This window comes from Lissotriton vulgaris, chromosome 6 (genome assembly GCF_964263255.1).
Source record: "Lissotriton vulgaris chromosome 6, aLisVul1.2, whole genome shotgun sequence".
NCBI classification, from domain to species: domain Eukaryota; kingdom Metazoa; phylum Chordata; class Amphibia; order Caudata; family Salamandridae; genus Lissotriton; species Lissotriton vulgaris.
In genome coordinates this window covers 1,175,319,233-1,175,332,529 of record NC_141694.1, presented here as the reverse complement: position 1 = coordinate 1,175,332,529, position 13,297 = coordinate 1,175,319,233, and the positions used below count along the sequence as shown (strand labels likewise).

General features: G+C 38.0%; 1 protein-coding gene across 1 annotated transcript in view; it reads right to left on the bottom strand.

Moving 5' to 3' along the window:
- Positions 1 to 7,117, bottom strand: part of LOC147708604 (uncharacterized) — a 36,073-nt gene extending 28,956 nt beyond the window's left edge. Inside the window, exons 1-3 of the mRNA XM_086925753.1 lie at positions 6,975 to 7,117; positions 2,835 to 2,895; positions 2,602 to 2,629 (exon numbers count right to left, since the gene is read on the bottom strand). Of these exons, the coding sequence (XP_086781879.1) occupies positions 2,602 to 2,629; positions 2,835 to 2,895; positions 6,975 to 7,117 (232 nt within the window). The remainder of the gene's footprint in view (positions 1 to 2,601; positions 2,630 to 2,834; positions 2,896 to 6,974) is intronic.
- Positions 7,118 to 13,297: the final 6,180 nt, after the last annotated feature.

Sequence of the window (13,297 nt, the reverse complement as noted above, 5' to 3'; positions counted from 1 at the left end):
TTTATTTAATGCATAGGTGAGCTCACCTAAACTCAGCTGCTGCCACTCCAAGTGCCCACAGACAGGGCACGCTCAGGAACTCTAGATGTTTCATGCCCACCATTGCGAATAGGACTGATTTCAGGCCTGTCAGCCATGGGGAAACTTGGTGCTGGTTAGCAGTGCAGTGCTGGAACATTATTGACTTTAAATTAGAGTCAAAGTGGACTCTTCAGACTCAGATTATTAGTGGGGCATACCCTGGATGTTGCCTATAGTGGATGGGGAATAACCACTATCGCTAGGAGTGAAGAAGGAGTGGGACCTGGGGGGACCACCTAACAAGACACTAGAGCCCTGATCTCAAGGGGCTGTGAAGTTGTGTGTGCATGTCGTTTTTTCCTAGATGTTATTAGTAATAGAAATAAAATACTTCTCTTTTTTTAGAATAGTGAGTGTTTGGCTGGACAATGATGTAGTGCTGCTGCTGTGCACAATTTGAGTTGTGAACTCATGTCTACTTCACTGTAACTGTCGCCCCCTCGAGGGAGCCTTGGACTGCTCGGACCATGCTAACCCTGAGAGTCAAGTGCAGAAGGGGTAAGTGGCCTAGTTGTTCAGAATTCATAGTAAATCGGGCCCTGGGACAACAAGAGTAAAATGCCTCCGCCCCCATGATTGGGCCTAGATGCCCCTGCGTGCCCCTTAGCCCTCTGAAAGGGTTTCTGACAAGAATCAGAAAGGTTTTATAAAGGGCAGGTATCTGCACGATTGAACTGATCTGCTAATTGCCACCATTGATCTGGCAGTTGTGTATGAAACTCCATTACCAGTCATAACTCTGGATGCAGCAATCACTTTTGCCAGGTCAACTAGGCCTTTCTCTGAGAATGCTTATTCAAATTTGATATCCCCTCTAAGGTCTTTAGGATGATTCAAAATGTTTATAAGGTCACCTACTGCGAGAACTTAGTAAATAGGTCTTTGTCTAACAAGTTTCTAATAAGTAAAGCCCCTTGATATTTTCACCCCTGCTCTTTAATCTGTATGCACAGACTTTCACTCAGAGATTAGGAAAAGCGACAACTATTTCTCCTTTCAAATACTAGGATTGCAAAAGGAAAGGTGCATTCTCTACAGATGATATCATTATATATACAGCAGATCCAAAAAGTGTGGAAACACTAATTGAGAACTAGCACCGGAATTTTGTGGGTTATCTTAACCAAATGAAATTAAAACAGAGGTTATGGAATGGAGGATTCACCCTGAGGCATCTTTACAGACTAATTTAAATAAAATGAAGTATCTTCTGAATTTTAATAACTCAAGAAATTAGCAAAATCACATCTTGAAATTTGGATCAAATCGCCAGAGAAATCGAACCACTATTACAAAAGTAGCTGAACCTTTCCTTTACAATCTATGGAAGAATCAACTTGGTTCAAATGACTATTCTTCTCAAAATTACCTTTTTGTTTAAAACTATACCCTAGAGCTTTATAAGTGGCGAAAATCCAGGACAAACTAGTGAGCTTTATCTGGGGTTCTAATGGTATGTGGTTGTCTTAAATAAAGATGAATAGAAAATAAGAAAAGGGTGGCTTGCAATTTCCAGGTCTTCTGTTTTATTCTTTTATTGTTGGACCTACTAATTTAGGAACTGCAGGAAGTTATCATTTATGCAGATCAAACTAGTGGAGTTTGGATCTTAAGATTCATTGTAAAAGAAATTAACCAGGATAGTGGGGCATATTACCGAGGTGTGCGTTGCAAAACGCACAACGCACATCTCCGTATCGCCGGCTATCGCCGGATTTCTTCGCCTAATTAGCGCGCAATTATCAGTGCGCATCAGGCAGGCAATTAGAAATCCGGCGATAGTCGGCGATATGGCACATTAGCGCATGAAAACAAACATTGTTTTCATTCGCTAATGTGGGCCTTGATAATATGGGGGGTTGGATTCAGCTTAATGACCCACACCCCCATGTTAACAATGCGTAACGCCTGGTCGGAGCAGGCGTTGGGAGACCTGTGATAAATAAGTTTATCGCAGGTTTTTGTCTCCCAACGCCTGCCTTGGTATTAGGGTGTTCCCACCTTCAACCACATTTTACATTTGGTTGGACGTGGGAACGCCCACTTTGCATGTCATTAGCGATGTTTATCGCAGACATGCAAAGTCGGCTCGGCCCAGGCTTTAAAGTGCCCTTGGTAATAGGGCTCTAGCTGTATCGCCCCGAAGGTATCAGTGCACTTCATAACAGACAGACACATTTCTTTTATTCTTAGGCAAAGGGAGATTTAGGGGCATATTATCAAGGACAGCATTAAAATTATCGCTGGTTTAGCTGCAGAAAACTGCTGCTAAAGCGACAATAATGGGCTTGATAATATGCCCTGGAGAATTCCAATAGAAGCCCATGTTCACACCAGAACATGGACTTCTATTGGAATTCTCAAGGGCATATTATCAAGCCCAATTTCGCTGCTTTAGCAGCAGTTTTCTGCCGCTAAACCGGCGATAATTTTAACGCCGTCCTTGATAATATGCCCCTAAATCTCCCTTTGCCTAAGAATAAAAGAAATGTGTCTGTCTGTTATGAAACGCACTGATACCTTCGGGGCGAGTTTGCAGTATATGAAACTGCAAAAAAAAAAAGAAAACAGGTCAGAGGCAAGAAACATGAATTATTTTGCAGTCTATGCACTGATTGTACATTTTTGAAGGTCAAGTAGGCCTAGGTCCTATCCAACCGCAGTTTTGACAGAACAGTGCCACCTTCCAATTTGTCTCTAATGCACACAGGATACTCACAGAAAACTGAGAAAGCATGAAAAAGCCCTTTTACCTTGTTTGGGCTTATGGACACTTCATCTTCTTCTCTAAGATCTTTATTCGGTTTAATTTGACTATAAAAGAGTCACATAGACATATGTTTAGTGGTACAACTCATCATTTTATAAAATAGCAATCAATAAAACCACAAACGGAATTTGCAAAACATAATATGCTAAAGCGACAGGTAGTCATTACAAGACATCAATTCTACTCTTTCCTGTTTTATTTGCACTCCACATAAAGTTTATTACAGCGATGCAAGTAGCCTCAGACGTAAGGACTTGTAATTAAAACAATGCCGGTCTGCACAGATTCGTATTAGAAGAAGGAGATACTGGTAATAAATAACGCTTTCTCTGTGCAGTATCAAATTTACAGACGAGTATAAAGTGCAGAGTGCTTTGTGTTTATTATTTAACGGGCAGCTTGGGGAGTTCTGCGGGTCTGACACCAGCCAACCGCCAACATAAAATCTATGTTGGGTGTTTCTTAGAATCCACTTCTAAGTAACCGCCAACATAGATTTTATGTGCTGGAGTGCTAGAGTTGCAGAGGTCATGAGCACAGGTGGGCTTGCGCATTGGCTTTTACATTTTCCTGTGATGTTCTCATGTTCTCAAAATGATTAGCACCATCTTAACCTTTGAGGCAGCCTTAATTAGCTCAGAACTAGCGAGCACCATTGGAGTATGGGACATATATGAAGTATGTCCTCCATTTGTGTAGGACAAATAACCATGTGGGGCCGCAAGAAGTTGGGAAAAATGTCCATACATTTAGAAAATCGACTTACTTACTATGTTAGAAATTAATTTTAGAACACGTTTAAATACTATCAAAATGCTCGTTTTAGAAAATAACATACACATAAAAATGTAATGGCACTTTGCTAGAATATTAATGAGTATATACATTATATTGCATTATAATTAAGGTAGATGTTACAAATTTCATTAATAACGCTTTCTCGGCGCAGTATCAAATTTACGGACGAGTATAAAGTGCAGTGTGCTTTGTGTTTATTACTTAACGGGCAGCTTGGGGAGTTCTGCGGGTCTGACACCAGCCAACCGCCAACATAAAATCTATGTTGGCTGTTTCTTAGAATCTACTTCTAAGTAACCGCCAACATAGATTTTATGTGCTGGAGTGCTGGAGTTTTGCAGAGGTCATGAGCACACGATGGGCTTTCGCATTGGCTTTTACATTTTCCTGTGATGTTCTCGAAATGATTAAAAAAGCCATATCCCTTGAGGCAGCCTTAATTAGCTCAGTACTAGTGAACAGTTCCAGGAAGTCCAATAAACTCAAAGTTTGTTTGATGTAAAAAATCTAAGGGATACTGCTTATCCTGGGACAGGCAATCCTGCATCATTAGCCTTAAAAGCTTGTCTCTGGGTTTGCCCATTTCGAGCTCCATTGGAGTCTAGGACATATATGAAATACGTCCTCCATTTGTGTATGACAAATAACCATTTGGGGCCTCAAGAAGTTGTGAAAAATGTCCATACATTTAGAACATCGATGTACTTACTATGTTAGAAATTTATTTTAGAACACGTTTAAATACTATCAAAATGCTCGTTTTAGAAAATAACGGACACATAAAAATTTAATCACTTTGCTAGAATATTAATGAGTATATACATTATATTGCATTATAATTAGGGTAGATGTTACAGATGTCATTAGAAACGCTTTGGGCCTCATTTATGAAAAGTGACGCATCGCTGCGTGAAAACAGCGATGCGTCACTTTTCACTGCGCCCTCCTTGTGACACCAATGATGCGTCATATTTAATGTATGACGCATCATGTCGTAAGGAGTTACAGATACGTCAGTATTTCTGACGTATCTGTAAGCGCAAAAGTGACGCATTGCTAAAGTGTGTCACAAAAGTGACGCAACTCCAGCAATGAGTCCTTTCACATGGGGAAAGCCCCATGTGAAAGGGCTTGCGTCAGTCTTACGCCTGCTGTGAGGCAGGCGCAAGATTTTGACGCAACAGCGTCCTAAAAGTGACGCAGTGAAATCTCATAGATTTCACTGTGTCACTATTACGAGGCTTTTTGCGGGGGAACGCCCCCTCTGCATACATTATACCTGACGCAGGTATAATGTGGCGCAGGGGTTTAAAAAGTGACGCATCTACCTAGATGCGTCACTTTTTAAATATGGCGCAACAAGGCGCATGTTTTACGCCGCCAATGTGTCACAAAAAATGACGCATCAGCAGCGCAAAACTGACGCAAGGCCTCATAAATGAGGCCCTTTGTTTATAAATGCGTGTTTTTTCAAAATATTGCACCAAGCAACTATACTTTGACCTCTGCGGTAACTATTCCCAAAACTTTCTTTCCAGCCTTTGCACATAGTAAAGAATTCTTTGCCACTACTGAACATTTGATATCGTCTTTAGAAACGTGCTGACTCTCATATCATGTTCATTTAGTACCTCGCCCGGGGCAGGTCTACAAGAAACTAACGCAGTGCAGTGCCGCAAGTCATTTTGCTGCACGGCGCTAGTTTCGAAGCATAGGGATGTGACATATTTACAACAATATGTCGCATCTCTGTGCTTCCCCCTGTCCTGGCGCAAAAACTGCTGCCATGCGCCGGTGCAGGCACCCTTGCACCATAGTGCAAGTATGCCTGCGTTGTGGGGAGATTGTTTTTGTGCAGGAAGGGGCACCTTCCTGCACAAAAACAATCAATTGAGGTGATTTCCTCTTTCAATGTGTGCTGTAGAATGCAGCACGCATTGAACGAGGCAAAAAACAGGAGAAAACCTCGCTAGGCCACCCCTAGTGTGGCGTAGCATTCTGACGCATTTCCAGATTTACAATTTCTCATAAGTCTGGAAATGCATAAGTGGACATGAGTGGTGCGTGGGAACACCCACAGCAACACCCATGTCAGAACCCTAACATGCAGTGTTGCGTGAACAGGGGGGATATTTACAAGCACAGGTTAAGTCACGCAGGGTGACTTTACCTGTTCTTGTAAATATCACTTAGCCGGCTGCGCCACGGTGCATCACGCAATGTGATGCACCGGCAGTGCAAGGGGCTTGTAAATATGCCGCCCCATGTTAGATCATCTGAATAAAATATTATAGACTTTTTAAAACTGTAAAGAATAAATGGTGAAAAAGATTTTATAAATGTTGCTTCCGAATAACTTGATATAGGCTTTCACATTACTGACAAGACTGTGGCCAGGCAATACATCTATAATTAGGGCTCCCGGTTTTATGGTATTTATATTTTTGTAGTATTCGTCTGTATTTATCCATATTTATTTTTTTCAAATTTTACCTGTATTTATCCATATTTATTTCATGTTTTGGGAAAAAAAGAAGCTGAAATGTGTATATTTCTGCATTTATTTAACCAGTTAATATACACTCGTGCCTAAACGCCTGACATATACACACTCAGATGGTAAAATGTGCACTTATAAAAAAAATGTAATTTTAGTATCAAGGATCTTCAAATCTATTGCTGTTTAATGCTCCTTCCTAAAATCCCTATATATTTTGTAATCCCCTTGCCTGCTAATCTACACAGCTTTTAGCATGGCAGTCATGATTAACAACATTTCGATTCACTTAAAAACGAATCCAATTTCCATTTTTATCCACATTTAGAAATAAATACAGACAGGAAAATACATGTTTTCCTGACTGTATTTATCTGTAAAAATCTGTAAAAACAGAAAACAGGGAGCCTTACTTATAATGCATCTTTTAGCTTAGAAAAGAGATCTCATGGGAAGCTTTCCTCAAGTAACATTTACGCTAGAAAAGTGTATCAATCCAGATGACAAGAGTGCAGACTGTGGAAATCGGAAGAAGATGCATAGGATGACCGACAACACCACCTTGCTGACTGTTCTGATTGGACATCGAGTGAAGACTCCTTCAGAAATTGATACTTGTGTGAGAAAACTAACTAGCTAGTTAGACACACCTCTACATTTCATTTACCCGACTGGTGGTCCTGCTGCTGGATTTCTCTTCTGCCCAAGACTCTTTTTTATGGAGATTTGAGTCCTGTAGATATTCTTGAGGTGATTTGCCTCTATAATTTATGATTAATGCTACTGCACAGATAGCTACTCTAAATACAGTTGATATTGCAATTGTACGAAACTTGGCTGAGTTTCCCAGTACTGCTCTTCAAGACAGGTTTATTCCTCACTTTCCGCTCTTTTCCAATGGAAATCTTCATGGGTTCTTGTTTAGAATAGGTCTCTTTGGCTAGTTTCCTGGGTTTCTTTACAGAATGCATCTCTGAAGCTGATTTCTAACTCTGTCTTTAATTTCTGTACATTATTAAACTGTACAAAGACAATTAGAATTTCTATCCTCATGATGAATAATGGGTATAAAAGTATTCCAATCTCTTATCATTGACTGATTGAAAATTCTAAATTTCCACGATGTTTTAATGACTTTGTTCAAGGAAGCTTTAATTCTCCAAATGGTGGAAAAGGTCCATTGACCTCTCCGGAGCCTTTAGGGTTCTCCGTGGTGACATTTGTAAGTGGGTGTATGTAAAAGGTCTGAACCCTCTTGGAGAGTACCTTTGGGCTCCAGCAGTTTCTCGTGGTACATTGATGGTTAAACACCCAGAATAGATCTTCAAAGTATTACTCAAACTATATTTTAATAGTCCCACTTCCAGTTTCCAAAGCACAAATCCAGATGGCGTGACGAGCAGTTACAGTCTTGGCGATTGTGGTTTGGAGTTGTGAGTATCAATAGGGAGAATATTGTTGTGATTGTGGGAGTAGAGTGGGTGTGCTATAATTGGATGAATCAATATTTACAGGACTAGTATTAAATAGTTGTGTTGTGAAGAAGTTGATTTAAGGCTCCACGAAGTCAAAAGGTTGTGGGATATTAATCTTGTTTTTCAAAGAGATCAGTAGATGTGGAGTGTGAGGTACCGTCACTTCCACCAGTAACAGTAGGGACAAGTGTTGGCGAATGATTAACTTTGTTTATGCTGGTGGAAACCTTATTGTGCACTAGGGTGCAGCTGCATTAATTAGTGTAAAGTTTTGCTTTTGAAGTCACTTGAGATTGTGAAATCTTGCTAATGGAATGTAGTATAAATACTTTCTGTTAATAATGAACTACGCACACATGATTGATCAAAAATTGTTGCTCAAAATAACTGAGAAAATTGTGAAGGAGAGTTGAGGCTGCAAACGGTGAGAGGTTGACGTTATACTGTTCGCCCTGGGATTGGCTGGTTGGTGTGTTTTGTGCTGGTATTGTGCAGTTGGTGTTTCAAGTTGGGCTGACATTGTAAGTTTGGATCATGGATTGGATAAAGGGCTACTGAAATTTAAAACTGTTATTAGATTGGTTATTGAAATTTGACAAATACGGAAGAAAATCAAAACATATGGTTTCACAAATATCAATTTGGTCAATTGAATTACAAAAATTTTATGTTTAAATGATTGTAAGAAATTTGTGAAGGGAGATGTTGCCATACCTGTTTGGAAAGGCAAGGAGATGCCTCCTGAGAGTACCCCAGCTTACATAATGAATTATCGAGCATGGATTAAATTTGTGTTCGTGGTTGAAATAGTGAAATAGAGGTAGAGAACTTTTACTTCAGAATTTTAGACCATTTGAAGGGAAAATTGTATGAGATGTAGCCACCACCTCGACTCATGCAATATAAAGCTTTACAAATTTGGGAATTGATTCCAAGAGAGAACGAAAAGGAAACATATCACAGGAGAGCAGGTAGAGCAATGAAGAATTATGCAAATGCCCAATGGGATGAAGAATAGTGTAGATGGAGAAAGGGAATTATCGAGGGAACTTGACTGTATCCGATTCTTATGAAGAAGTTAAGGAGAAGGACACAGATGCAGTTAAGCAAGAAGGGGAAGAATCAGATACTGATTTAGGAGATGAGATACTGGATGAAATACTGTTATCCCGACCAACTCATGTGACCTATACTGATCCAGGAGAGATAAGCATTAGTGCGAATCAGACTGTGCTAATTGTGCCTGTACAATTAGAACTACTTTCAATTGAGCGACCCAGGTTCTACAAATTGCTTCATCAGCAAAGAGGCAACAATAACTGTTGTTTCATTTGACACTTATCTAGATATGCCACAAGTAATCCCTACTGCACTACCCCCAATCGAATGAAGCCTACAGGTTAAGTCAACCCCAGCTGTCAAAGTACCAACTACACAGAATACACAGCTAGTGGTGTGGAGACCTCAACAAAGGGGTTTTTATGACCCCTTTAGGGTCTAGCGAGTTACCTGGAAGTAGAAATGGTGGATTACCAGCTTGGATTGAGGCACTGACCAGAGAAAGAAGAGCAGAAGCACCAAAGGGTGCAGAAATTAAAAAGGATAAACGTTTATACATTCCAAAATAAAAAATTGATTTAGAGAAATTAATTAGTGGATGTTTGGATTTTGATCATTTAGATCAACAGGAAAGACCTAAACTTATCCTTTTCTATAAAGAAACTACCTGCAGAGGAGCTAATACACACAGTTATTTAGCCGGGATAGCAAAGAAATATGATGTGGATCTTACAAATAATGTGAATTTGAATAAAAATGATCGAGTTGAATTGGATGACCAAGCTATTGAGAATTTGAGGATTTTAGTGATGCAAGCTCATATTACAAAATTTATAAAATGCATCTGTAGGTGGAAGGATGTGGAGAAGCAAGGAAGCATGAAAAGAAAAAGAGGAAAACAGAAGCAAGACAGGATGACGTGGGAGATGCGGCAGAATATCCATTGAGAGAAGTACTTGGGGGTACTTAGGTACATGTTCCATGGAATAAAGGTGATTTCACTGCATTTAAAAAACTAATTCTGAGAGCTGAGAGACAAGCCGGTACAGTGGGATGATCAGGTGGAAAGATTTATTAAAATTTCAAAGGTGTTGTGACAATTTCTGGATACATTATTTGGCATTTTGGTTCCAGCAGATTTGTGGCCTGAGTGTAAAATTTCTGTATAATGGCCAAAAGCAGATCTACTGAAAGAAAAGGGAACAGGTGCCCCATCACCTGTAGTGATGGAGCAATACAAATCAGTAATACATTTTCTGAAGGGGAAATTTCCTCCTAAAGTCATAGACTGGTCGAAAATTAATAGCACTCAGGAACCAAACTAAACTGTTCATGAACAGCATGAAAGGTTGTTGTAGATTTCCAAATGATAACTAGTCAAAATATCGAGTTTTTAATTTTGACTAGACATAATATCGAGTCAAAAATATAGAATAGACATAATATCGACTAGACATAATATAGACTACAAAAAGATCGACTAGAAAAAATTAATATCGACTAGAATAGCAATAAAATCGAATCAAAAATATAGAATGGACATAATATCGACTAGACAGAATATAGACAACAAAAATATCGAATTTAAGGTAAGTTAATATTAATGTTTAATTTTTGTGTAATATAACTCTGTAGCGGGTTGTGGGTTTATAGGGGAATAGGGTGGGAAGTAATTTAATTATAATTAATTAAATATGTTATTTTATTTATTGGTATTTAGTTAGAATTAATTGTTAAATAATTATTAATTGGTAATTAATTAAAATATATTTGCTGATTAAGTTTAATTGATTAATTGATTAATATTTTATTTTTTGTAATTTATTTTCTGTAGCGGGTTGTGGGTTTATAGGGGAATAGGGCGGGAAGTAATTTAATTATAATAAATTAAAAATGTTATTTTAGTTATTAGTATTTATTTAGAATTATTTGTTAATTAATTGAAAATTGGCAATTAATTAAAATATAATTGGTAATTAATTTTAATTGATTAATTGATAAATATGTTAATGTTATTAATTTTTTTTATGTAGCGGGTTGTGGGTTTATAGGGGAATAGGGTGGGAAGTAATTGTATTATAATTAATTAAATATGTAATTTAATTTTTTGGTATTTATTGAGAGTTAATTGTCAATGTATTGAGTTAATTTTTAAAAATACTTTTAAATTGTTAAATATTTTATTTTTAATAGGTAAATCATTACTATGAGTAGGTAATATTTATTATTAAATAATTTTTATTTGTATTTTAAATTGATGGTTTAATATATTTTACACAATTTTAAAATATTTTAATTAATTTGTAATTGGTGTTATTATTTATAATATTTATATTTAAATAAGAATTATTTACTCGCCCTACTATTGCACTGTAGTTGGAATAGTAATTTTCCCCTACGCTATCCAACGCTTTCCCTACTGTTGCACTCACTGGAGTTGGAAAAGTAATTTTTACACCTTCGCTATCCAACGTTTTCCCTACTGTTGCACTCACTGGATCTAACATTTTCCCTACTGTTGCACTCACTTGAGTGGGAATAGTAATTTTTACCCTTATGCTATCCAACGCTTTTCCTACTGTTGCACTCACTGGATTGGGAATAGTAATTGTTATCCCTACACTATCCAACGCTTTCCCTACTGTTGCACTCACTGGAGTGGGAATAGTAAATTTTACCCCTACGCTATCCAACACTTACCCTACTGTTACAGTCACTGGAGTTGGAATAGTAATTTAAACCCCTACGCTATCCAACGCTTTCCCTACTGTTGCACTCTCTGGTGTGGTAATAGTGATTTTTACCCCTACGCTATCCAATGTTTTCTCTACTGTTGCACTCTCTGGAGTTGGAATAGTAATTTTTACCCCTACGCTATCCAACGCTTTCCCTACTGTTGCACTCACTGGAGTTGGAATAGTAATTTTTACCCCTGCGCTATCTAACACTTTACCTACTGTTGCACTCTCTGGAGTGGGAATAGTAATTTTTACCCCTACGCTATCCAACCCTTTCCCTAGTGTAGCACTCTCTAGAGTGGGAATAGTATTTTTTACCCCTACGCTATCCAACGCTTTCCCAACTGTTGCTCTCTCTGGAGTGGGAATAGTAATTTTTACCCCTACGCTATTCAATGCTTTCCCTACTGTTGCACTCACTGGAGTCGTTACAGTAAATGTAACCCTTTCGCTATCCTACGGTACAAATATTGTATATGTTTTTTAAATAATATGTATATATATATATATATATGTATTAAGAATATATATATTTTTTAAAAGTTACATTTATTATTTCTCAATTTTACGTTTATTTAAGTATTTTAAATATGTTTAAATTAATTTAATGTATCAATATATTACTTTTAATTTACTTTTAAGACATTTAAAAAATTCGATATTTTGACAGTCTATATTTTTTACACTCGATATTTTGGAGTCGATATTTTTGTACTTACCTGTTTGAAGATAGGAAGTCGATATTTTTGCAGTCGATATTTTGACCTCGATATTTTGTCCTCTCGATATTTTGTCTGTCGATGTTCTGTCAGTGATCCTTTCAAACAGCATAGCGGAAGTGAATATCCTGAAGAGAAGAATATGGGGATTTTTGTGTCATAGTTTGTTCCGGGATTGAAGCCTGAGATTAGTTCACACATCACTCATAATATCATCTGCTGGCAGTCAAAATCGGAAGATGAAATCCTGTGATATGCTAATTATTGCAGTGATGAATTGGACATGAAGCAGAGAAAGATTAATGTGAAATTCATGTAGGCTCAGACAAAGTTGGCTCAGTCTTTCGAGTTCCGTCATTGACTGAAAGTCAGGGTATGATGCAGCAAGTTCTTGCCCCAAAGGCAAATCCAAATGAAATGGCAGTGTCTCAGCTTTAAAGAAAGTTACTGCCTGTCACATTTGCAATAGGGTGGGGCATTGGAAGCAAGAATGTTGATTTAATACTGAAAATATTGCATGGCAAGCCCAAAATTCATAGGGAATGACTGATAAAAGAATGCAGATACCCCAGTTTTAAAATCAAATGCATGGTCAGAATCAGATGACACCAGTTGGACCAGGAGACTTGGGAATATAAACCAGTTACCATAATTAAACCTGAATCCAAATTAAAATGTCATGCCACAGTCTTACATTTGAATCAGGATGTGTTAGGGCATTTTCCCTTGTTTAAAATGGATGAGTTTGGTTCAGAAAAATTTACAACGACGGCACCCGAGAGAGGATGAGGATTGTGTTTATAGCACAATCCTAGCGGTAAACCAAAGTAGCCCATATGTAGATGCAAACATCTACTGAAAAGCACATCTATGTTCACTGTTTCACAAAGATTGGTTTGTGAGAACTTATCTAACTTGGCGGTAAACAAGCTTTGGCTACTGCTAATTCAAAAACTACTGTACCTGTAAGTAAATATAAATGTACATGTATACTATTTTATATAAAATGTACAAAAAGTTATTTCAAGAATGTACAAAACGCCTGCAAACCCAGAAGATTAATAAAAACTAAGGGCCTCATTTTGATTGCGGACGAACTTGCGTCCGTCCGCGACCCCAGAGCAGGAGGGAACCTCCGCATGGCATGCGGAGTTCCCTCC